The following is a 27,574-nucleotide window of genomic DNA, read 5'->3' as shown; positions in this document are numbered from 1 at the left end:
GTAGAGGTCGCTTAGGGAAGGGGTTAGTGTGTTAAGAAAATAGCGTTTGGCCTGTCGAATTTAGATAAGTTACAGGTTTGTAAGTGATGCCGAGAGAAAGACGATCTACAAAAAATAAAGGTACTTGTTAATGGTGGGTTAGAAATGTCTACAGTTGATTTTCTATAAATAGGAAATGGTAGAATATAGACTGTCCAACGACTCGTGAATAAATTTCATAAAGTTTGTGACACTAGCTCAGTACTGCAGTAGAATGATATTGTCAAAACGATTGTTGATACTGATTGTTTCTAAATATCTTATTAATTATAATTAATAATACTTGAACTCAAAAATAAACAATTCACATAACGAAATTTATATGCAAAAACGGCTCGTTTGGGTTGAGAAAATATTTTACTGAATAATAAACTTTTTGAGTGTTTGAAGTAAAGTACCAAATTAAACTTATGAAAATGATAACTGTGATATGCAATGTATATCAAAACTGCTGTTTTATTTATATGCAAAAACGGCTCGTTTGGGTTGAGAAAATATTTTACAACGAGCCGTTTTTGCATATAAATTTCTCAACAAGTGGGTTTCTCGACATCACTGATTAAAACTGCTGTTTTGATGTGCAAGAACAACCTCAGGCAGGTTTTTGTACTGTGTAGGGAATGAATACTATGTGAGAAAATTTTGCACAGAAATCTCTTATGTCTTCTAGTCAGACAGATAGTGGTATTACAAATTTAACACATTTGAAGCTTGTACGTCAGAACAGCTGATATGGGTATTAACACTTTTATTGATAAGCAGAGAACAACGTTTCGACCTTCCGAGGTCATCTTCAGGCTAACCCGAAGATAACATAGGAAGATCAAAACATTGTTCTCTACTTATCAATAAAAGTGTTAATATCCATACCAACTATTCCAAGATACATTTTTATTTCAAGTGGGTTTCTTGTTGTCAAGAAATTTGAAGGCTATCCTGGCTATGTAACGTAGCATTTATTTACATATTATCTTATATACTAGGTGTAAATGGAGAGAAAACTGAGCAAGGAAGTATTTTACAGAATCTGGGGCAGTATCAGAAAATGTGCTTGGATGGAATTCAGTAGTAAAGCTAATTGTTCAAGTTTTTCAGTGTGGTATTTAACACCTTTACATGAACTGGGTAAAAACAGAAGATGTAGAATTCAAATGTTGAAAAATTTTGTTTTCAGTAACACCTCCACTCGTACTTAATTTTAATGTTTAACTTTCATTCATAAATTTATAACTTTAAATATTTTTTAAAACATAAACATAGATTCATCCTCTGCAGGTTAACATTTTAACTTGTTACTGTTTTTAGGACAACACTCGTCTAGTTCACGTGACATATAGTAGGCATATCAAATAAGAAAGCAGTTGTATGCAAAGAATTCATGATTTTATTTTCTATATACAAAAAAAATGTCTTATTAACATGCTTTAAAGTTGACTGACAAAACAAAAACATTAAGAATTTTATGTAAAACATCACAACCTAAAGTGGTAAAAATATTGGTCAGGTTATGGTACTCTTCCTATCAAAGTTCTTCCTTCCATGTTGGATCAAGATGAACATTTTATTATATATTATCATTCTGTTGGTTTGTAAATAATAGCACTTGCAGTATCCTTATTTTTAAAAATACTGTTCATTTTAAGATCTTGACTTGTTAAACTCCAGGATATAATTGTAAACCAATTATATTCTAATGCTGGATTTGTGTTTAATAATATTAATAAGTTAAGCATTGTAATTTTCATATGTTCACATATTGATTAACTGTAAAAGGTAATGAAAGTTTGGAGTTTTTACTTTTTGAGAGGGAGAACTGGAAGTTGGTTCTAAAGACTTTGTTCTGTTGAATGCAAGAAAGTTGATAGATTTAGTGTCATGTTCTCTATGTAATATAGTGAGATAGACCCCAAACTTTACTGTTATACCACTAGTATTTAATAATACTATTGCAATAATACCACAATAGTGAGGGTTTGTATTGTGGATTAATTAAAATTGGCCCAGCATGGCCAGGTGATTAGGGCACTTGATTCATAATGTGAGGGCCACTGGTTTAAATACCTACCACACCATAGATGTTCATTCTTTAAGTCATGGAGGTATTATACTGTGACAGTCAATCCCACTATTCATTACTAAAAGAGTATAATACCTCCATGGCTTAAAGAATGAACATCTTTGGTGTGGTAGGTATTTAAACCAGTGGCCCTCACATTATGGAGGTATTATACTGTGACAGTCAATCCCACTATTCATTAGTAAAAGAGTATAATACCTCCATGGCTTAAAGAATGAACATCTATGGTGTGATAGGTATTTAAACCAGTGGCCCTCACATTATGGAGGTATTATACTGTGACAGTCAATCTCACTATTTATTAGTAAAAGAGTAGCCCAAAAGTGAACAGTGGGTGGTGATAATTAGCTGTCTTCCCTCTAGTCTTACACTGCTAAATTAGGGACTGCTAATGCAGATAGCTCCCAGGTAGCTTTGTGGAAAAAACAAGTGTATAAATAAAATTTAAATAATTTTAAATTTCATAAATGTTTTGATCATCACATTTATTGTTAAGATTAATCGCTTCCTTCCAACAGTTCCTAATGTGGTGTAGTGTTTTAGTGACCGATTTGTGGAAAAGTTTTTCATTATTACTAATTACAAAATAGACCAAAGCTTTTTTTTTCTAATGTCTCTCTTATCAATTAGTGTTTCTTGATGGAGTTTCATCTTTGATAAGTAATTTTTTATGACAGTTTATATTTAAGGATGAGTGGAGATTTTGATAATTTGGTTCAGATGTATCACTATTGTTTCATGTCCTGTGGTTCTAAGATTGGGTTTATCTTGTTATTGAGCCACTCTGTTTCTTTTGTTTTGTGTATTTCCATCTAATATTTTTTAACTACTTGACAGAAAACGGTTATCTTTCGAGATTTATAATTAACATTATGTTAGGTACTTTAATGTATTCTATATACTGTATTGTGAAAATTCTTTTCAATCAGAAGAACATTACTACTTTAAATAAATAAATATCTATGTCATACACTGTATTAAAAAATTAATCACAAGCTAAACGTGTGTGTATATATATATGTTTGACTATTGTGCATCATAGAATTGTCACTAACAGTGATTATTTGATGGATAGAGACAAAAACTCAGTTTTGTAAATAAATGCAAACAAAATAACTTAAGATGGAAGAAACAGAACAGAAATAGTGTTTTTATTTTAAAAATTCCAAATGTTCATGAACATTTGGTCAACTTAAAAAAATGCTTTTTGCCTTATCTGTGTCCAGTTTGACATCCATGTCACAGAATCTTCTAAAAATAATTTTACATTCAGCAAATGGAAGCAACATGTTCTAATCAATGAACAAACTGAGTTGCCTTCTGAATGATCTATCATTCTTTAAAATAAGAACTTAGCAGATTGCAATAAACAGCCTATTTTTTTCTAGTACTCTTAGTCCTAATTAATAGAAGGTAAGATAAAGAAATATATTAGCCTCGGTGTGGTTTCCTGTACGTGGTGAGGGGACCTCCCAGGGAAGGTTCTGTTCTTTCAGTTTACCTCCTCTGGGATCTAAACATCCACCCACTTGTTTGCCATGCATGGCAACCCATGAAGGGGAGGAGAGGATACTGGTGGTTGAGGGGTCCAACCCTAACACACTACTTTGGCCTTGAATTCCTGTGGATGGCCTGGTCCACTTGGGCTAGGATCAACCAAGTACCAGTGTTGGATGTTCTCAACATGTGTTGTGGGCATTGTATCTGATGCTGATGTTTGAGTACAGTGCTCACGAAACCCCAGCATTGCTGCAGTGTCCTTGTTTGACATTGTAGTGCATCCCCTCATTGGGCTTCATGGTGGATGGGGTCAGTGAGTACTGAAATTTTCCTTTTTTCATTATGGATACTTCAATTAAAAATCTAAATAAAATAGTGAAAAAACAATCTGTAGGTAAATTACCATGCCTTGAATATTCTGAGCAGCAATCCTCACCATCTGTACCACCTGTTGTACCTCATTTTCTTATATTGCATTCACTTTCATACAAATCTTTAGGGCAAATGCATCCCTTTTTCATTCAGAAGGGACTAGAGGGATTTGCTGGCTCTTCAAAGTCAGTAAAGAAGCTTCGATCTGGTGACATATTGGTGGAAGCATCCACATCTTGACAAGTTAACTCCTTTTGCATTCAAAGGCAATTGGGGATGCACATGTTCTTCAAATCCTTCTGAACAATAACTCCTTGTGATGAATTCAAAGTACATCCAAGAGCCAGAGATTCTCTCTGGTTTCTCCAAACAAAGAGTTTCTGCAGTGAGGCATATCCACTTGCAAAGATGGAATTATGGTGCCAACCAATGTTCTCATTCTCACATTTACATCACCACGTCCTACTGCTACCATCAAGGCAGGTTATCTTAATTGCAGAGTACGGCCATACATTCCAAACCCTCTCCGATGTTTCCAGTGTCAGCAGTTTGGTCACTCTTAGAAGTCATTGTGGTTCTTTGACGTGTGCTCGTTGCACTGGCAGAGACCATGATGCTTACGAATGTGAAACGGAACCTCATTGCATCAGTTGCAATGGCTCTTACCTGTTCTACTTTTTTCTTGTCCTAAATGGTTGGAAGAAAAAGAGGTGCAACGTTTGAAAACAATTCACATTACTTATCCTGAGGCTTGCAAGTTGTTGTCCACCACTTCATCTCAGACATATTCTGCTGCACTTTGTTCCCCTACTACAATGGGAGTGCAGATGGATCTCTCTGTGCCTCCAAAGAAATTGTTCTCAAAACAAATGAAAAGGCTTTTGACCTCCATGGTTAAAAAAGTTGATGAATCAATTTCAACACCTATCTCTGTTCCTTACATACATTCCAACAAACCCCAAGATTCACATCCTTTGGTTCCAGGTACAGGCATTTCCTTGGATACATCTTCTTCTCTCACCCACAATGCAAAATGATCATTTGTTCACGTCCTTAGTCGTTAGAATCCTCTTCCAACAGAAAAGACCCAGTCAACTTAGGGCAGGATCCATGGAGGTCGATAACTTCCCTCGAATAAAGACAGTGAAGAAAAAAGACATGGACGTAAACAGAAGAGTTCTCCACCCAATTCACCACACATAAATAAAAAATGAACACCTTGATACAATGGAACTGTAGAGGTTTATATATATGCAAAAACGGCTCGGTTGGGTTGAGAAAATATTTTACATAGAAGAGCGAACAACGTTTCGACCTTCTTCGGTCATCGTCAGGTTCACAAAGAAAGAGGTAACTGACCAGAAGCTGACCACATGTTTGAAAGGGGGTTGTGCAACTGAGTGTCGGAACGTAGAGGGCGGTGTTAGATGTTTGAATATATAATTTTATTTATTTTATTATATTAATATAGATATAAAGGCATTCCTTTATATTGGCTTATTTTGGGTTTAGGTTGTTGTATAAGTAAGGCTTCTTTAATTTTGCATTTGTGGTCAGCTTCCGGTCAGTTACCTCTTTCTTTGTGAACCTGACGATGACCGAAGAAGGTCGAAATGTTGTTTGCTCTTCTATGTAAAATATTTTCTCAACCCCAACAAGCCGTTTTTGCATATATATTTCTCTACAAGTGGCTTTTCTCGACATCACTGATGTAGAGGCTTATGTTCTAATCTGGATTACATCAAAACTGTGATTGCTTCTTACCATCCTGTATGTCTTTCCATACAGGAAACATTTCTGAAACCTGCTGATACAGTCACCTATCAGCAGTTTTCTTTCTACAGAAATGGCAGGTTGTGTGATGGACAAGTGCATGGAGATGTGGCACTGTTGATTGATCAGCATGTGCTCACCCTGTCTTTGCCACTCGACACACTCTTGGAGGCCATAGCCATCCGAATTTCTTTGGGTAGTACCATTACTATTTGTTCTCTCTACCTGTTCCCTTGAGAAACCTATGATAAGTCAGACCTTGATGCTGTCTCCCATTTTAATCCCAGGGGGCTTTAATGGACATCATCACCTCTGGGCAGTACTGATGTTGATAGGAAAGGTGACTCTGTAGAGCGTATGCTCTCTGATCACAACCTTTCTCTTTTCAGTAGTGGTTCTTCTACTTATTTTCATCCACCTAGTCAGTTCTTTACTGCTATTGATCTCTAAATTGGCTCCCCTTCACTATTCTTCCATTTTTCTTGGAGGGTTGACAATAATCCATGAGGCAGTGATCATTTTCTTATAATTTTGAGAGAGATTGGCCTTGGTCGATTCCACCCTACCTGCATGCTCCTGTTGAAGCTGTCTCTCGCAGAACTTGATCCTGTCATTGTCTGTAAGCCATCAATAGATGATTGTGTGACAGCAGTAACTGATTGTATTATACAAGCAGCTGCTCAGTGTATTCCTAAAACCTCAACATGTTTTCCATAAATGAGCCTGGGATACTTTTTGTAGGTATCTCACACTCTTGCATCTTGCCACTTTGTAGCAGGCCTGTGCACATGCTCAGTGGATAAGACGTCAAAGTCAGAAGTAATCTTCGATTAAGTTCACAACCAGCATATCTTCTACCATCAGTTCCAAAGTCAAATAGGACAAGATTCAAAAGGTCAGTGGGCAGTATAATTCCTTCTCCCTCTCACTTTCTGATGGTCATGAAGAGCTGATACCTGGAGCATCGCCAATACTCTAGGTGAAAGCTTTTGCCGGGTATCTAGCAATTCTGCTTCTTCTTCCACCTTCTTAGCCATCAAGACTCAGGCAGAGCTGATTGTCTCTATGACTATAATCGTCCATTTACACTGGTGGAATTCAAACTGGCAGTACAGTGGTTGGACCTGATGATGTACACTATGCATTGCTGCACCATATATCTCCTGCTTCTCTTACTGTTCTTCTGCTTGTTTTTAACCAAATCTGGTGAGAGAATGTTTTTCCTGATGTGTGGCACTGGGCTATTGTCCTACCTTTCTCTAAGCATGGAAAGGATCCCAAGATTCCTTTAAACTACTGTCCAATTGCTTTGACAAACTGTCTCTGTAAGACCATACAGAAGATGGTTAATGCTTGTCTCATTTGGTTCCTCGAATCAAACAACCTTCTCTCGTCTATTCAGTGTGGGTTCTGATGACAGCTCTCCACTATGGACCACCTGATTCAACTTGAAACATCAATCAGAGAAGCCTTTCTCAAATGGCAACATTTTGTATCAGTATTCTTTGGCATTGAGAAGGCTTATGATACAACTTGGGGATATGGCATTTTGCGAGACCTCCATATATATGGGTTGCATGGCCATTTGCCCATTTTTATTTAAAAAAATTTTAATGGACAGGAGATTCCAAGTTCGTGTGGGTTCAACACTTTTCCATTCTTTTCTACAGAAACTTGGAGTCCCTCAGGCTGCCATCACTGAACAACTTGCTCTTACTGTTGCAAACAGGCTGTATGTTGATGATTTTCAGATCTCCTGTCAGTCATCGAACGTGAGGTACATTGAGCGGCAGCTACAGACTGTCCTCAATCATTTTCTGAAGTGGACCACAGCAAATGGCTTTAACTTCTTTCTCTCTAAAACCGTTTGCAAGCACTTTTGCTGCCAATGGGGTATTCAACTGATCCTGAACACCATATTGGTGAAGTTGTGCTGCCTGTGGCCCCTGAGACAAAGTTCTTGGGGTTTATCTTTGACCATAAGCTGACATTTATACCACACATCAAGTAGCTAAAGGTCAAATGTACAAGAGCACTGAATATTTTCCATGCCCTCTCTACCACCACTTGGGGAGTGGATCGATGTTCTGTGCTAATGATATATTGTGCTCTTATTCAATCGAAACTCGACTATGGATCACTGGTCTATGGTTCTGCCAGACCCTCAGCCTTAAAGATTCTGGACCACATTCATCATCAAGGACTTAGGCTCTGCACTGGGGTTTTCTGCACCTCCCCAGTTCAGAGCTTATACTCAGAGTCTCATGAACCTTCTTTGCCGTTTGCAACTGTCTTTATTATATGCTTCAAAACTTCGTTCCTTATCAAAGCATCCCACCTGGGGTTGTGTTTTCATTTATCAGTGGGCCATACTTTTTCAGAACAGACGATCTGCCATTGCTACTTCTGGCCTTCGTATCCAGGCACAATTGGATTAATTGGGTCTATCCTTGGATAACATTGTGGTATCCACTGGTCAGCCCATCCCACCATGGCTTATTGCAGTCCCCAAATGTGATCTTTCTTTAAGTCATCTAAGAAAAGCAGATACTCCCAATTGAAAGTACTGTCTTTTATTTTCTGAACATCTTTCGATCAGTCTTTCCATTCCTATTTATACGGATGGTTCGAAACCAGATGACTGTGTGGGTTCTGCCATGGTTTGTTGTGGTTCAGTGGTTGCACACAGAATCTCCTCTACAGCTTCTGTGTTCATTGCTGAACTGTACACCATTTCTCTTGCCCTGGATCACATAGAAGCTAAGCAGTACTCAAACTTCACTGTTTATACTGACTCACTTAGTTCTCTACTGGCCCTGGAATCACTTCATGTTAGTTCACACCCTGTTCTTGCCAATATTCAAAACTGACAGGCCCATTTTTCTTTAACATCTACTTCTATCCACATTTTTTCTGTATACTGGGCAATGTTGGTATTTGTGGAACGAGCTCATTGACGCTGCAGAAAATCTATATGCTCTGGTACTATCACCACTGTGTCTATTCAATACATGGACTATGGTCCTGTATTCAAGGCTCGGCTCTGTGTCAGTTGACTTGGAATGGGCAATCTGACAACAAGCTTTTCAAATAAAGCCCTGTATTGGACTTTGGCCATCTTGCTTCCATAAGGTTCGGAAAGAGGAAATTTTTCTAACTAGACTACGCATTGGTCACAGTTTTTTAACTCATCATTTTCTTTTTTCTGGAACTGATGCACCATTATGTAGTCTGTGTGATACTCAGGTCACATTAAACTACATTTTACTTTCTTGCTGTCATTATGACTCTCAACAACAGCACCATTTTCACCATAGTCTGTCCCAAGGTTTGTCCATAACGTTAGACAGTGTTATTGGTGATGGTGACACTGTCCACCTTGGAAATGTTTTTGGTGTTTTAAAGGCCATTAATCTTTTTAATGCCATTTAAGTTTTTTAATTTATACATTAGATCTTTTTTTAATGAGATTTCCTTTTAAGAATCAAAGCCCATCTAGTTTTATTTGAAATTAGAAAATGGCTGTAAAGTCAAATAACTCAAAACCAGGACTGGAAAGGCCAACTTCAGGTGACTAATGCTGCTGTTTGAACTACCTGTTAGTCATCCTGGTGAATTATTATTAAAGTTTTGCTGCAAGTCGTCCAAAATTTTTGTTACTTTGCTTTTTGAAAATGGCCATAATGTCAAATAACACGGAACCAGGACTGGAAAGGCCAACTTCAGGTGACTGATGGTGATTTGTGTACTTACCTGTTAGTCTTCCTGGCAAGTTTTTATAATTACAGTTATGCTACATAAAGCCCTCTCCAACTTGTATTACTGTAGTTTTTCTCTTACTGCTGTAGACTAGATGTAAACCTAGGTTTTATGCTTTTTTTTACTTTGTTTTATTTTACCTTAATTTCTTTTTATAAATTTCCTAATTTTACTTTAATTTTAACTTTTTACTGGATGTTTGGGACAAATAGCCTAGCTGCTTTGTACCATAAAACACCAAATCAACCAACCAATCAAGAAATATAAAGTGCAATTTCCAAACCTTTGTATGGAAACTTTATTTTTTTTTAATTTGCTCAATTTCAACTTGTATTAAGGTTCTGAACAGAAAATAAAGATACAAGACGCACACAAAATGAGTGTTATAAATTAAACAAGGGCAAACAGAAAGTGTATATTTAGATTCCCTCATTTTTACATGTAGTAATGGAAGGATATCATTCTCTGGTATATTATGGGAAAAGTATATAGTGAAGTTTCCATATATTGTTTATATTCATACAGAAAATATTTTCTGTAGAAATGAAACATAATGTAATATTAATAAGTTAATTATTTGTTACCAACTTAAATTTGTTTTTGTGTTACGTGAAGTCCATGTTTGTTAAGTATTTAGCTGTACATCATTGGATGTGAATAATATGTAAATATAGATTGAAATTCCTTTTATTACTAGTTTTTATTTGATTTTGTTGTACATTTGTTTAACCGTGGGTGTGATTGTGTTTCTTATATTCTTCTGTAACTATTTTCAAACGAGATATGGGTCACTATGATGCTAATTGTAAAGTTGTCAACATTTATATGCTTTGAAATGCATATTGAAATCATGTATTGGTCACATAAGGAATTGCATAATGTGTATGTTGCACTTGTTAGTAATGAAGTACATGGATGTAAAGAGTCCTAGTAATGAAGTACATGGATGTAAAGTGTCCAGGCTGGTTGTTATCATTTTTAAACAAATTTTAAAACTGCTGTTTATTTGAAAAGACAAAAAAACTTGCTTCAATATGTGTATTATTCTCCATTCTCTACAGTGTATGTTGGTGATGAAAAGTCATTAATTATGTGTAATTAACAGATGTTGTACCAGTAGTGAGTAATAGTATAACTAGTTGTTAAGAGTTTGGTGATTAGTGGATTTTGTGATTAAACATCAGACTCATTAATTAACAGATGTACCAGTAGTGAGTAATAGTATAACTAGTTGTTAAGAGTTTGGTGATTACTGGATTTTATGATTAAACATCAGACTCATTAATTAACAGATGTTGTACCAGTAGTGAGTAATAGTATAACTAGTTGTTAAGAGTTTGGTGATTAGTGGATTTTATGATTAAACATCAGACTCGTTAATTAACAGATGTTGTACCAGTAGTGAGTAATAGTATAACTAGTTGTTAAGAGTTTGGTGATTACTGGATTTTATGATTAAACATCAGACTCATTAATTAACAGATGTACCAGTAGTGAGTAATAGTATAACTAGTTGTTAAGAGTTTGGTGATTAGTGGATTTTATGATTAAACATCAGACTCGTTAATTAACAGATGTTGTACCAGTAGTGAGTAATAGTATAACTAGTTGTTAAGAGTTTGGTGATTACTGGATTTTATGATTAAACATCAGACTCGTTAATTAACAGATGTTGTACCAGTAGTGAGTAATAGTATAACTAGTTGTTAAGAGTTTGGTGATTAGTGGATTTTATGATTAAACATCAGACTCATTAATTAACAGATGTTGTACCAGTAGTGAGTAATAGTATAACTAGTTGTTAAGAGTTTGGTGATTACTGGATTTTATGATTAAACATCAGACTCGTTAATTAACAGATGTTGTACCAGTAGTGAGTAATAGTATAACTAGTTGTTAAGAGTTTGGTGATTAGTGGATTTTATGATTAAACATCAGACTCATTAATTAACTAAATTCAACAAATTATTTTCACATAAGACTTGGATAGCTGGAACAATTGGAAACAGTCGCTTAGGTAAGTTGATTGATCATTTTTGTTCCATGGGGTTAATCAACCAGCTCTGTTGGCTAATATGAATTTTATTGTTGGATTAATTTACAAACTGTGAATATAGCTTATATTATTTAAACATCAGGTATTGAGTGAGTAGATTGGAAAGAGTGAATAAAGACTAAAAATGTTGATAAAACAGCTTTTTGAACACAAGTACATTATTGGATTTAATCATAAATATCTTAAAATTGAAATACACTAACTACTTAAGATACTCAGCTAGTTTTCACGTGCTACGTATGTCATCATGAGGTCAACTTCAATATAGTTAGAGGTAGTTCAGGGGTACTGTAGGTGTGAGTGTGCTACAGGTTTTCGGAGTGGGTTTTATGGCTTTCTGTAAGTGTAAAAAGTCATGTAACATTGCATTTGTTTGCAGGTGCTGGTCTCTTTAATTATAAATGAATTTGAAAGCTTGTGTTTAATAAATCCACTTTGAAGTTAACCAGAATTTAATAGCACTGTGTAATTGGCCCAAATAAGTTTTTTTGCATCTTGGAAAGGTGGAAGACCTATTTTGTCCAATCACAAAATATATCTACAAACTAATTTAGATCTGATAATTTATTTCATCACTTTTCTATACAGATGTTCAGCACGTACAAAGCATACATTTTTATATGGTATGACTACATGCCACTCATATGTATTTGCAATTAAAAACAGGTTTTTGTTGTTCAGTAATATTTATTATTTGGAGTTTATATATTAGTAGTACAAGGTCTGATGATTATGTATTGGATCCATATTGAAAGCTTATTTTTGGGTATCTATTTCATGTTTTGAAAAAAATTGCACAGAAGAAAATTATGACACTAAAAATTGTAAAAACTTAAATATTTTCTGACTATGTTTTTTTATTTTCCAAACTACACTCATCCAATTATCCTAAATTTGACTTTAGCAACAGTTTACTACTGATACACAGCTCTATTTACTGTATTGGTTACTAGAATAATTCTGTAGGTGGATGGACTATCATATAAGGATAGGTTGACATTTCTTAATTTGTTCACTTTTGAGAAGACAAGGGTCGAGGGTGTTGGTGACCTAATTGAAGTGTTTAAAATTGTCAGGGAAACTGATAACTGTGTACTAAGATAAAATGTTATGAATTTAAGGTTTAGGACAGGTGGACAGTTGAGAGTTGTTTCTGTAAAAGGATGGTAAATCTGTGGAATGAATTGCCATCTAGAGTGCAACATTTGGAACTTAACAGGAATTTAAGAAAATGGTTGATGAATATTTGGAGTGTTAGAATGTAGTGATTCATTGTCCATTTTGAGAAGGAGTTTTGGAGTCAGGATGCCTTGATGTGTTTTGATTTTCCTTTGATTTGTTTGGTCAAATGGCAACTTAATACAGCCTGGATATTCATGTATTTAAATGTGTATTATGTATTTTAAAACAGATGCAAATGCTGAGAGTGCAGGTGATTCCAAAGCTGCAAATCAACCACAGAGCCCATCAAATAAGAAACGAAGAATGTCAAATACAGGGGTTCCTACCCAGGTAAGTAAAGAATGGAGTATTAAGATTAACCCTCTTGCTATAGGTAGGTCAAAGTGCATGTGTTACAGTCTTTTAGAGAGTTACATTTCAAATTTAGTTATTTGAAATGAAATTGGCATGAAAATCTAGTTAAATCAAATTTTAATATTGTATGAATGTTGTTAATTTTACAAGTAAATATCCTCAATCTTTCTTAGTATGAGAATTGTGATGTACTTTCTAGATCTTCCCTCTTTTAATTTATTTACCACCCCTCTGAGAAGTACAGAATTCAACATAAATCTTTCATTATAATATAGGTATTACTAAGGTATATCGTAATTTTTATAGCTTTTATTCTTATTTGTTTACAGAGATATAAACTAGAAAATGAGAGTTAGTTACCATGCAAACCTGTTGAATCTATTTCATAACTTACCAGCAGTTTTCTTCCATACTTTATACTATATTATTTATAACCCACAGAAAGCTAATATGTCAGTCTATCAAATAATGTATTGTTTTCTTTTGAGGAATATTGTCTATTTTGCTTCCGGTTTAAAGATCTCTCTCATGGTGTACTACATCAACATGCCTAGCTAAATGTGTAAGGGCTCTTATTGTATAGTTAGAAAGCCAGATAAATTATAATAGTTATAGGACATCATTTGTTTTGTGTGTGTTGTTATTCTGTGTTATTAGGTACATTATTTATTTCAGTAAGAATTTGGTGTACTAGTAATATTTGTACAAAAGAGAAAACTCTAAACTTTCATTCACAGTTGACAACAAAATAAAAAGGATAATGTAAATAACATATTTCTTATTTTTCACTTGTACTTATTTATTATTATTATAAAAGGAACTAAAAATGTAAAAATTAGAAACTTACTAGGTTAGATTAGGTAAGATAATGAAACAAAATAATATAATTCTTCACAAGGTATGCTAGCAAGTAGCTCATGAGTTTAATATTTAAATAAAATGATAACTTGATTGTACATTTGCTGAAGAATTCATAACTTGTGTGGTCAGTTTATTAGTCATACACAGGTCAAAGGGCAATAAAACAACAATAATTAACAATGAACAGTTGTATACTGTCATGAGTATAATGATATTTATGATAAGTAGTTGATATTTTGATAAGTAGTTGATATTTATGATAAGTAGTTGATATTTATGATAAGTAGTTGATATTTTCTGTCAATTTGAAGTCAATTTAAAAGAAAAAAAGAAAAAGTTCAGCTCTTTTTCATATTTGTTATAGTGGATATGACTTCTGTCAGATGGATGTAGACTTATGGTGGAGAAAATATAAAGTTTTACTAAAAAAATATTTTTCTTACTTATTTAGGAGGTTTTAAGGATTACATAAATGAAACTAGATAGTTTTCAGATAAGTATTATTAATATTAAAATCACTTCACATTTGGGGTAGTCAGTATTGATTCCATATATTCACAGACAAATTTTTAGTTAAAATAATTTAACTAAAAAATCTGTAATGTTTACTGAAAGCTTGACAAATTTTGTGAAGGTACAGAAAATGTGTTTTAAACAAATTTATAGTGTGGAAATAGATGGTCCCTCTGGGGTTATGAACTTGGTTGTTTGACCGAACTGGTTCAAGAGGATTAAACATATCTTACAAGTGTAATTAATTAATCCAAATTAGTGTTTTGGACTGTAACTGTCTGTTATGGAGATTGATTCCTTAGTTGAATGTAGTTGATGATTGAGTTTGACAATCAACCAATTACAAAATTTCCTTAATTGCTTACTTCTACAGGGTGTTCGGAAAGTCACTGTGCAGTTTTGAAAGCAGCGATAACAGCACTCATTCAGTCTATTTCAAGCCAGCAACTGATAGCGGTGTTTAGAAACAAAATAAGAAGGATCCATGCCTGTATCCAACTTATCTTTGTTGAATGAATTTAAACAGTTCAACATTGTTTATAATTGTCATTCATATTTACCTCCTGTATTCTATATTGAAACATGTCTGTTAATAAATATATAAGTGCACAGTGACTTTTTGAACACCCTGTATTTATAACATTTATTCTTTGTGTTTTTGTTCTTTTTTTATCATTATTTATATCTTGCTAATTATGATAACTACGTTCACTTATCTTTGTTGAATGGATTTAAAGTTAATACTTTCTATTGGTTTAGACCAGCCCTTCTTTACCAGACCTTGTTCCACCTCCTCCAATGAGTGGCTATGGAGATACAATTGTTGCCAGTAATCCATTTGATGATACTCCTATTGTCAATAACACAGGACAGACAATGATGGTTCCATCTTCAGTACCAAACATGAATTCAGTTAGCAGTCCTTCTTTAAATAACAAACCAGTACCATTAGGCTCAGGAAAGGTGAACATTGTTACCTCTTTACTAAAATAGAAATTAATGTTGTGATTACACATCCAAGTACTTTTGTTATTTAAAGTGCAATTGTAAAAGAGGAAATATTGTTGGTTTTTTTAGTAACCTGTTTTTACACGATATTGCTTGTTCAAATATGTGTACATGTGATATCCAGACATCTTTTTTTATTGTGGTTGTTAGAATGTGAAGTATTTTCTGCAGAAAATGTGTTATTCGTGTATCTTATACAGTGAATTTGTCATTTTATTAGTTAAGATATATAAATTCTTGAACAAATACATTTAGATATTTTTTTGTTTGAACAATTTGCGAGTCAAAAAATATTAGTGTATCGTAAACATAAGTAGCAGAATTATGTTTTAGTAATGCAGCTACAATAATATGATATTAATAGATGCTTCTACTTCTTCCTTATTTTTCAAATGCATAACAATTTAGCATAACTGAGGCAATAAAAAAAGATACATTAGAAAGAAGTGAAAACATTGTAGCAAAGCTACAACTCATAATTATTTAAAAACTTGAATTTGTTGGATGAAGAACAAATAAACTTGAGCTTAATTGAATTAAATATCTTTGTAGAGTAGAAATGAAACAATGCATTTCTCTTTCTTTTGCAAATAACTTTTACAAATTATTATTTTACTTTGTACTGCTACCTTCATCTTGGTTGACAATGTATTCAATTTCCATCTCTCAAAAATTCATGTGTTTAATTTTGGTAAATAATCACTCATCATTTTTGGTCTGCTTGCATATAGCTTTGAAGAAATGGAAGAAATAAGTATAAGTTGTTCTTGAATGTGTATAAATGTTCTCAGATATTTAGTAATTAATGTCTAATAAGTAAAGATAATTAATTAATAATTATATTTTTTGTAAGCTACTAACCATGATTTATTGATATGTTACAGCTAAAACCTTACATTAAGTACTTAGACCTGTCGCGGCATTGGAGTTTCTAAATAATTTAGGTACCTGTAAATTAGCCATAAAAAAAAAAACAGTTTATTTCCTAAAGAACTTACAGATTTATCGATCAAAGTCTTAATTTAGAAACATATTAAAGTGATGCTCCAGAGTACGATCACATGGTATAAATAAACATGATGAACAACGGTTCATGTCGGTAATCTTCAACTTTTTAACTTAAAACCATTTGTTTTAGAAACTTGTTTTTAACCCTTATTCTCAACCTTTCCTGGTAGTCATTCCTAAGTTATTTATTTTTTATATACTTTTTGCAATTTTTCTTATTTCTGCCAGTACTTGGGCTGAAAATGGCACAGTGGTTAGTGTGCCAGGCTGTGGTTCCCTGGATTGAACCCTGTTATTAACAAAAACACAAATTGTGCTTTGGATACATTTTAGAGCAATGGTTGGTAATATGTAATGTTACCTACCTTCTTGTATAAAGGCAGCTTCTGTAGATATCCTAGAGTAGTTTTGTATGGAATTACACAACAAAACTGCTAGTATTTTTGTTTTTCACATCAACTTTTCCATTCTGTTTTTGTGTCTATTTGTACCTAAAGTTAGTGTTACAGCAGCAAGATGTGTTTTTTTTACAAAATCAACATAATAATTTCCCTTATATCAGGTCATCCCATAAGTAATGTCTAAAAATTTAACACAGAAATTGCATCATCATTTCTGTTTTTATAGAAGGCTTTAATGACTGAGATATGTAGTAGGACTTGTATAAAAATGTTCAGACAAATAAAAGAAACTAACCCAACTCCACTTTTTGAGATCATTTATCAAATAAACCCTTATGAAGATGGATGTGTCTGAGGAGCACATTAGTCATATAATGTTTTATGAGTTTAAAAAAGTCAACAGTGTAGCAGAAACTACATGAAACATTCAAGGTGTTTATGGTGTGGAGTCTCTCAATGAAAGAAAATGTTGAAGGTGGTTTCAGAAGTTCAGATCAGGTGACTACAACTTAAGTAATGTGTCACGTTCAGGTCGCCCTGTTGAGTTTAATGATGACTTGTTGCTGGCTGCACTTGATGAAGATTGTGCTGTAACAGTTGAAGAACTAGCACAGATGCTTAATTCAACCAATTTAACAGTTCACCATCATCTCCAACAGCTTTGAAAGGTGTCAAAACTTGAAAAACAACTCCCCCATGATTTGACATAAGCTAACCTTAGAGCAAGAATGCACATTTGCACTTATCTGCACTTTTATGAACGTAAATCATCTATTTTGGACAGGTTAGTGACTGGAGATGAAAAATGGATACATTATAAAATGTTAAGTGCTGCACACAATGGCTTAGTGCAGGTAAACTGGCTAAAGCACAGCCAAAAATGGACCACCACCCTAGGAAAGTATTGTTAAGAATTTGATGGTGTTGTTGGTGTGATTCACTTTAAGTTGCTGCCACTCAATGTAACGATTATATCAGACTTCTGTTGTCAACAGTTAAAGCACATAAATGTTGCACTGAAAGAAAAGAGGCCTGCTTTGATCAGTCGTAAAGGTGTTGTGTTCCACCAGGATAATGCATGGTACAATACAGCAAGGATCTCATCTGCAAAGACTGAAGAGCTATACTGGGAAAACTTCCAGACCTTGCCCCACTGTTTGCAGAACTATCTTGATGGAGAAAAGCTTAGAACATATGAAAATGTCAAAACTACTCTCTCTGCATTCTTTTCCTCTAAACCCCAAGAATTTTATAGGAGTGACATTCAGAAGCTTGTTAATCACTGGCGAGAAGTAATTAATAATGATAAAACATTCATTATTGGTTAAATAACATTAAAAGGGTATAAAATTCTTTCTCTTTTTCTGAGCCTAAAATCGGACGTTACTTAAGGGATGACCTGATATAAGGGTAGACTAAAAAAGATCCTTGTCGAATTACTTTAGGTCATTTAAAAGTCACTCTGCACTGCATAGTGCTTGTTGTTAATACACTCCTAACAAAGGAAATTCTAACTTTGAAAAACCCTTACATTATCAAGTTTCTTAAATTGTGAATTTTTTAGGTTGTTTGTTTTTTGCTTCCTGAGTATTTGTAGGTATCACAAGCCTCATAATTCTATTCCTGTATATTGGTGAAGATGCCAAAAAGTGTTGAAAAACTACTGCAATGACAACCTTCCCATACTTCTATTGACCATGGACAGCCACAAAATGATTTTAACAGTGTTCTAATAATCTTTAACTCAAAGTATTAATTGAAAGAACAGCTCAGATTTGTTGTTATTTGGATAATGTCTTATCCAGTACATTTTAAAAGAGTTTGGCTCATATATAACCATGTATTTCATATTTTTATTAAGTACCTTTCTGTTGAATTGTTTTCTCACATGTACACGTATACAGTTATGACAGAAAGTGTTTGTCCCCCTGCCTCATGAGTAGTTTTTCCTTATAACTTAAAAAGTATCATGATTAGGATAATGAAAGTATTGTATATTATAAATATTATACTGATACACATCTACATAAATTTCTATATAAATTGAACAACAAATAAACTGTTTATAAACAAATAACCAAACATAGGAGGGGCAGAAAGTGTTTGTGCATCTAATTTAATGGTCAGTTGTGTAGCCTTTCAGGTGAATTACTTGGCGCAATCTCTCGTCATAGCCTTACATGATCATTTGACAGTACTCGACTGGTATTTTCTTCCATTCTTCTTTACAGAAGGCCTCCAACTCTTACAAGTTTTTAGAATGACGCTGATGAATCCTGGTCTTCAACTCATGCCACACGTTTTTAATTGGGTTGAGATCGGTGACTGCGATGGCCACTCCAGAACGCTTATATGGTTCCTATGCAACCAGGATTGCACGTATTTCGATGTGTGCTTTAGGTCATTGTTGTTCTGGAAGATCCAGCAACTCCCAAGCCACAAGTTCCAGACATCATTCTTGATATAAGTGCCTAATATATCAACATACTCTTCTTTTTTCATGATTCCATTGATGCGGTGAAGGCTGCCTACACAAGAAGCGCTGAAGGAACCCCATAGCATGATCGAGTCACCTCCGTGTTTAGTTGTAGGGATGGTGTATTTTGTAAGATTTCATTATCTCTTCTTACGGAAAATATTGTGATTTTAGTCTCATCTGACCAAAGTACACTTTTCTAAGAGGTAAAGGGTTTATCTACATGCTTTCTTGTATACCTCAATGTGCTTCTAAATGAACAGGCTATAAATATGGAGCTCTACGAGGACAGCATGCTTTGAACCCAGAAGAGCGTAACATGTTCGTAACTGTAGAGGTGCTTACTTCAACCCCAGTTTCCCTTACCAGTTTCTGTATGTTATTATGTGTTAAACGAGGGTTCCTACTAACTTCTGAGAACCTTCCTCTTGGTTCTCTCTGCAATTTTGGTGGGGCATTCGGAACGAGGGAGGTTAGCAGTTGATCCTGTAAGCTTAAACTTGGCAATTATGCTTTGAACAGTAGATTTCGGCACATTAAATTGTGTAGCAATACCGAAAAGAGACACACAAGACTTGTATCTTGTATTTTTCAATAATTTGGTTTTTTTAAATCACTGAACAGTTGTTTCTTGTTTGCCATGATGACCAAGCAGATAATGACGGAGATGGTGCTAAATTGCAGGAAGTACATTTTTTGCTGGCTAAATTCCAATAATTATGAACCCAGTGTCTAGTTCTGGAATGGTATAATGTAGTTTATTCACAAAACTAAACAAAATTTTCACGGGAATATCAGTTTTTTTCACACGTTCTGAACTGTACGAACACTTTCTGCTCCTCCTATTTTTCGTTATTTGTTTATAAACGGTTTATTTGTAGTTCAATTTATATAAAAATTTATATAGATGTGTGTTAGTATAATATGTATAATACACTATACTTCTATTAGCCTAATCATGATACTTAAGTTATGAGCAAAAAAACTATGCGGGACCCAGGGGTACGAACACTTTCTGTCATAACTAAGTCTAACCCAGTAGTTGCAATTTCGAACAGCTTCTTTTATAAAGTTATTTCTGTATTAAATGGACTTTGTGATACAAATATAAAGATTTGCTCTTCTAAGTTTCCTATAGATTTAAATATACATCAACGTTTGTGATGAAGAGAAAACTTACTTGTAGAGAAAATTATATATTTAAAAACAGCTGGTATGGGTAGAGAAAGTACTAATAGAGGAGCAAACAACATTTTGACCTTCTTCGGTCATCGTCAGGTTCAAAAAGAAAGGGTTACTGACTGGGAACTGACCACATGTTTGAAGGCAGTTGTGTAATTGAGTGTAGGAATGTAGAGGGTGTGCTTAGATGTTTTATTATATTTATTAATATAGGTATAAAGGTGTTCCTTTGTATTGGTTTATTTTGGGCTTGAGTTGTTGTATAAGTAAGGCTTCTTTAATTTTGCATTTGTTTCTCTATTTGGTATTTGGGTGTTTTTTATGGTTGTGTTGTGTTGATTTGATATGTTGTGTTTGAAAACGTGTGTAGATGACTTTGTGTTCTTTGAATCTGGTTTTCATTTTTCTACTTGTTTCTCCAATATAGAGTCGTTGCAGTTATCACATTATATTTTATAAATAATGTTGGGTTGGGTTTGTCACTGTAGTTTTTACATATCTACATATCTGTACTAATATAGTGGTGGATGTGATGCTGTGTTAATTGCTTATGTTTTAATTTGTGTCATAAAAGAATTGGCTATGTAGATGACACAATTGCAGGATTCACATCTGCAGAACACACACTTAATTTTTTCAATCATATTAACTCTATACATCCCAACATGAACTTCACATGTGGACAGGAAGAAGCAATCAAATATCATTTCTTAACCTTAAAATTACAAGAACCAACACACAATTTAAAACAAGAATCCACCGAATAATCACCCAAACTGGACTATACATTCCTTGGGACTCAGCACATGAAACAAAACAAAAACTCAACATACTAAGAAACTAAATAAACACAGCCATAAAACTATGCTCACTAGATAAAATTAATGACGAATTAGACAAAATAAAACAATACTTCATCAACATCAATAAGTTTCCTCCACAAACCGTAGAAAACATTATACACACACACATCTAGACAAAAAGCAAAATCAACTAACAAAAGTAAATATATCTCACAAATTAAAAAAATCATGAAACCATATACAACTGCATACCATGTGTTCCTGACATCAGCAGAGAAATAGCCAACATTTGGCAAAAACTAGTAACAAAATATGACATTCCACTTAATACCAAATTTATTCAAAAATCAGGCACAAAACTGAAGTCTATACTATGTAAAAACTACACTGACAAACACCACACCAACATTATTTATAAAATACAATGTGGTAACTGCCACGTCATCTATATTGGAGAAACAAGTAAAAAAATGGAGATCAGATTCAAAGAACACAAATAGTTACCTCACGTTTTCAAACACAGCAAATTAAATAAACACAACATAACCATAGAAAACACCCAAATACTAAATAAAGAAACAAACATAAACAAACGCAAAATTAAAGAAGCCTTACTTATACAACAACTCAAACCCAAAATAAACCAATATAAAGGAACACCTTTATACCTATATTAATAAATATAATCAAACATCTAAGCACGCCCTCTACATTCCTACACTCAATTACACAACCGCCTTCAAACATGAGGTCGGCCACTGGTCACTTATTTCTTCCTTTCTTTGTGAACCTGACGATGACCGAAGAAGGTCAAAACGTTGTTCGCTCCTCTATTAGTGTTTTATCTATCCATGCCAGCTGTTTTTACATGTATAATATATCAACATTGAAAATACTCTTTATAGACAAAGATCAGATACACGTAAAGAAAACATTGAACAAAATTATCCTTTTCTCTTTTGTCAGGTTTACCCACCAGGCCAATCGATGGTACTGAACCCACAAAACCCTAATGCACCACCCATCTACCCTTGTGGTATTTGTCATAAGGAAGTCCATGATAATGATCAAGCCCTCCTTTGTGAAAGTGGTTGTAACTTCTGGTTTCATAGAGTTTGCACAGGACTCACTGACATTGCTTTTCATCTCCTTACAGCCGAAGTTTATGCTGAGTGGGTATGTGACAAGTGTCTTTCAACAAAGGATATTCCAATGGTGAAATTCAAACCATGACAGTTTTTTGTTCCTTTATACATCACACTATGTTTTAACTTTGTTTTTTGGTTATAAAATGCATGCCATTGCATCTATACATTAACATTATTACTTCAAGTTTCTTTCAAATAATGTAATACTGAGTGGCTCATTTCTTGAAGTTTAATATTCCTGTTGTAAGATATAAGGCCTAACACATGAACTGTGTATATAAAAGAACAGATAAACAGGAAATTTGATCAATTTCTACTAAAATTAATGCTAAAGTATACAACACTTTTTGCCTTATCAAAATTTGCATTTTCCCATCATCTGTGTTTTCTATACATAAAACGAATTTAATACACAGGGAAAGATTTTATTCTTTTTAAAGCTTCCCATTTGTTACAATTTTTATGAAACTTTTATTTAAAGCACCTTACAATGTTTAAAATCAAAGCAGTTTGGTATGTGTATATGTTATGTTTTAAATGTTTTTATAGTGTATAAATGCTTATTAATAATTACATCTAAATGCTCATAGTATTTTGTAACTCAATGTTGACAGCAGGGTCCATTCATAACTCTCATTTCAGCTTTTTTATTTGTACTTTTAGTAAAATTGTTAATTATCTGGAAATCAAATATTCTGTATTTAAATTAACCATCTTAATTGGTGGAGATTTTCCTTTTGTTCTTAAAAGATAATGCTGTTACAGAAATATAGTTTATCTGTAAATTAGTTCCATAAAGAAATGTACAGAACGTTTAACCTACACAGAATTTTATGCCAGTTTTATTTTTGGTAGATGCACAAATTGTTCTAGTATTACAGTTATCCCTTGCCGTTTGTGGGAGGGTAGGTTCTAGAAATTGCTGCATATGCTAAAAGTGTTAGTAAAAGGGTATACATATAGGTGTCCAACACACAAAAATATAATTTATATAGTAACCACATTTTATAATTAACCAATATACAGTAATGCACATTAAAAACAAGTATAGAAATATAGTAATATTTCTAAATGTGTATTAAAGTGTAAATTATTTACTTAACTTACCTTTAATAATAATGATATAAAAGATAGCAATGATATTGACAGTGTCATGGAAGATGATAAATTTAATGACGACAGTGAAAGTAACAATGATGGTATTGATGGTTTTGGTATGATGGAATAGCGTTTCTCTGGATGGTCATCAGTTGGACAGCTCACAGATGAGTGGGCAGGCAAGGTTGCAGTGAAAGAAGACTTGAGGTTATATTCACAACAGCATGGTGATGGGCAGCTGTTTAGCCTTTTTCTGTTGGTCTTTACAGATTTTCTGGTAAGGAATCATTGCAGCCTCAATTTCCCTCTTAAGTTTCAGGATCTTTTCCATGGTGGGATCATATTTTAAACGATTATTGGAGGAGAGGTTGTTTGGTGCATCTGAAGATCTCTGATAGAGTTTATACATTGAAATTAATTTTTATATATCTTCAATTTCATTGTCATCACATCTCACACACACTTCTTAGGTCATCCTCCATCCTTGCCATGAGACTCAGTTCATTCTTGAACTTCCATATCCTTGTTTGGGCTTTTAACTCTTCAAAAGAAGTCCAGCAGATAATTCCACACTGCCTTATTGTTTGGTGATGCAAATTCACCAATAAACTGTATCGTATTAAGCCATATCTTGCCATAAAGTTGTCAAACCATTTCTTACTAGCATTAAATGAAGTGGCACTGTGACTGGACCCTCACTGTCCAATGCTTGCACAAAATGCTTCATATAAACTGAGAGCCTTTTTGTGGATAACTTGGCTGTTCCCAGGTATTTTCTCTTGTACTGTAACTCCTATCCAAAGACTTAACATTTTTTCCTATTATTGGATCACGAATAATACAATACACGTCTGCACTGAATGGGGCACTTGTTGCAAAGCCATTTCTTATATTTTTCTCTTTTTGTCCTGATGTACCATATGGTTGACTTCATTGTCATACAGCCCACCCACCATGGCAGCACCAAATCCACTAGCAAGTTTATGTAATAATTCAACTTTTTGATTTAAAATTGTCATTGTTTTTTTTGTTTTAGCTTTCAGTGCACTCGCTGCACTTTCATTCACTTTTCATGTTTGTGCAATTATTGCAAGAATGGATAAACAACATGGTTGAACAAAGACAAAACATGGTAGGTGTTGTGGTGTGCCACACTAGTTTAGTGAGCAGATTGTAGTTGTGGCACAAATGGTAGAACTGTGAATGACAAGGGGTAACTGTACTTGGAATATAAATTCTTGATGTTTTATTGTGTTATAATTTAATCAGTAAATTGTAATAATTTAAAAAAATGTCAAATGAATTAGATGAGAAATTGTATAAAACTTGCCCATTTCAAGGAGATTATGAGCTCACTGTTTCAAGACTATTACAGTTTCTGACTCTTCTAGTGAAAGATTCATGTTTTATACAAGGAAGTGTAGAAAAATTTCAGTTTGGTTTTAAATATCAAACTAGCCTTTCCTTCACTTTGTACAGAATATACAATAATTATACATGTTCATTTGAATTACTCCTGTTAAGATAATGTATCTTAGTAAAATTTTGTAGGTCATATCTAACCTTTATAGTTTAACAAATGGTAGTTCTACAAACAGCAAGTGCTATTTGTATGTTGTCGTTTTTGTAAATTATATCTGAGAGCATCAAATTTTTTTTGCAGAATCAATATCCACTGTTTTTAAACGTTGTGTTTCTGTGCTATATATATCTATATATATAATTTTAATGTTTAAAAAAAATGTTTAACATTTGCAGTGTAAGTAAAGAGTTTTATCTGTGATACATGAGAATTCTTTAAGAATTGTCTCTGCCTCTACGTCAATATTTTATTTTTTCATTCAGGTACACATTGATGGAATTCGTTTTAAGGCAAAAAAGTGGCTATGAATTATGAAGTTGTTCTTGCCATTTAAGTTGTATAAAATAGATAGTATATCATGCATGAGTTTTTCATAACTTTAATTTGATAAGAGACAAAGAGGCAGTGAGTTAATATAAGAAGTATATGGAGTCCTTTGTTAATGAGTTGAATATTTCTTAACAGCATGAAAGTATGCTTTTCTAACAAAGTGAAATTACCATAAAATAATTATCTTTCTATCAGATTTTTATCTAAATCTGTTACTGACTGACTTGAAAGGGAAGTAGAATGTTTTCAGAGAAGATAATAATGCAGGATTCGTTGTTGTTTTTTTTTACAGTTTGAAAAAATTGTTTTCTTCTACAGGTTACATAGCTATTCTCATATGGGAATATCCAGGGGCGTAGATTTTTTACACCCGATGGGGGGGGGATGATTTTTGCAACCACTTATGTGGACTGTTCAATTTGCAAATTGGTAATCTCTGATTACGTGAACCTGAAAGCTGTAAACATGCAGTCATAGAGTAATCTTGTTGCCACGATACTTGCATGTGTACTTAGGCGTACTGACTAATACTTACGAACTATCGCTTAGGTCGAAAAGCTTAGAAGCATGCCTATGTTAAAGATGTACATTTTGGCTACTGAAAAAGCCTACATCTAGGCCTAATTATGTAATTCGATTGGTAAAAACACGCAAATCACAAGAACAAACACATAATTTGTAGGCCTGTGATGCAATAAAACAATTCAACAGACAAAACTGTAGGAGGGATGATTGTATGCATCTTACCCCCCACCTAAAATGAAGGGGGAATGTATACCCCCCAGCCCCCCAGGATCTATGCCTCTGGGAACATCGCATTTAAAGTATTGCAACAAAATAATCAACATTTTGAAATATAGATTCTTTTAAAAAATATATATATTTCAGGTGTGAAATAATCCCTTATAAATGTTTCTCACTAGAAGTTCTCACAAATGTTTTAGTTGGATAAGTTTTAATGTTTGATTTTATATGGTAGCTATACAAAATTTACAACTCCTAAACAACTAAAATATGATTGATTTAACCTGATTTTCAGAGTTTTTCTACATTTGAAATGCCTGTGATAAAAATAAATCAAATTTTATTTTACCTTCAAATTTTCCAGTGTTCCCATGTGGAACATTTTGACATAAAAGACTGATAATTCAGTGATTTAGTTCTTTATGATATGTGGTTTAGGCAGCCATATGATTGTAGGCAACTATATGTTTTGGTGCATTTCTTACAAAACAGTAACTGAAATAAATATTAAGGACAACATTCTGTCTCACTGGTATCTGTAAAAGGGGATCCTGGTACCTCAAGTAACAGAGAAGATACTATGCTGTGTTTAACTGCCAGTACAGCACAGTTAAAAGAAAACATTTAAAGTGTGCTAGAAACAGGAAAACAAGAAAATGTGCTCAGCTTGTAAATGCCTTGTAAACTTTCAGTACATTGAGTGAAAATTGTGAGACATCATTAGTTATGATAGCATAACTGAATTTTTGGCCTTGAAAATATTAGTTTTTTCATATCACTGAAAATCTTCAGAGAAGTAAGATGTAAGTATGGAATTAGTTTTAAATATATATAAATAAACCATTAGCCATTTTTTTCTTAATATTTTACACCACTTTAACTCAAACAGCAAGAAATATACTAGAACTAGGTCACCTAGCAAGATGACTGGAATTTATTAAATGTAATTTTCTTGTATTTTTTCGGATTTCTTCTTAAAAGTTCCACAGGACATGCTCTAAGCACAGTTCAGAATTTGGTCCAGATTTCACCAAATGGGACAGAAACAGAAGAAGGAAGATCTTGGCTAGTCAACAAAATGTACACTACTGACAACGATAATAAGAAATAAACATAATTCAGATCATATAGTTTTGATAAATACAGGAAGTCTATATTTACCAAATCAGTGTTATATGTAGATCCACATCACGAAGTTTGGCCAAAACACCAGTTGTTTGTTTCTTATATCAGTTTACACCATTTTTATATTTTTGTAATAACTATTTTGTATTCTGATACAAATAAACATAATATTAAAACTTGTAA

At 33.6% G+C, this 27,574-nt stretch overlaps 1 protein-coding gene across 2 annotated transcripts; it reads left to right on the top strand.

Moving 5' to 3' along the window:
* Positions 1-27,574, top strand: LOC143238730 (uncharacterized). 2 transcript variants are annotated; one of them, XM_076479236.1, is made up of 5 exons: positions 1-120; positions 12,988-13,088; positions 15,246-15,449; positions 22,331-22,540; positions 27,248-27,574. In XM_076479236.1, the coding sequence occupies exons 1-5, from the start codon at positions 87-89 to the stop codon at positions 27,356-27,358; spliced, it is 660 nt and encodes a 219-aa protein (XP_076335351.1). In that variant the 5' UTR covers positions 1-86; the 3' UTR covers positions 27,359-27,574. The 2 variants fall into 2 exon arrangements, with proteins under 2 accessions (XP_076335351.1, XP_076335356.1); XM_076479241.1 differs by having other exon boundaries at positions 11-133.

The sequence above is a fragment of the Tachypleus tridentatus genome, chromosome 2, assembly GCF_004210375.1.
Source record: "Tachypleus tridentatus isolate NWPU-2018 chromosome 2, ASM421037v1, whole genome shotgun sequence".
Classification (NCBI taxonomy): Eukaryota; Metazoa; Arthropoda; class Merostomata; order Xiphosura; family Limulidae; genus Tachypleus; species Tachypleus tridentatus.
The sequence above is the reverse complement of the archived record's forward strand: the minus strand, read 5'-3'. Positions and strand labels throughout refer to the sequence as shown.

Bases quoted from the DNA above. Each gene is read 5' to 3' on its own strand.
- LOC143238730 (XM_076479236.1), top strand. From the start codon at position 87: ATGCCGAGAGAAAGACGATCTACAAAAAATAAAG. The intron at 13,089-15,245 runs GTAAGTAAAGAA...CTATTGGTTTAG, and splicing joins ATACAGGGGTTCCTACCCAG to ACCAGCCCTTCTTTACCAGA. The intron at 15,450-22,330 runs GTGAACATTGTT...CTCTTTTGTCAG, and splicing joins TACCATTAGGCTCAGGAAAG to GTTTACCCACCAGGCCAATC.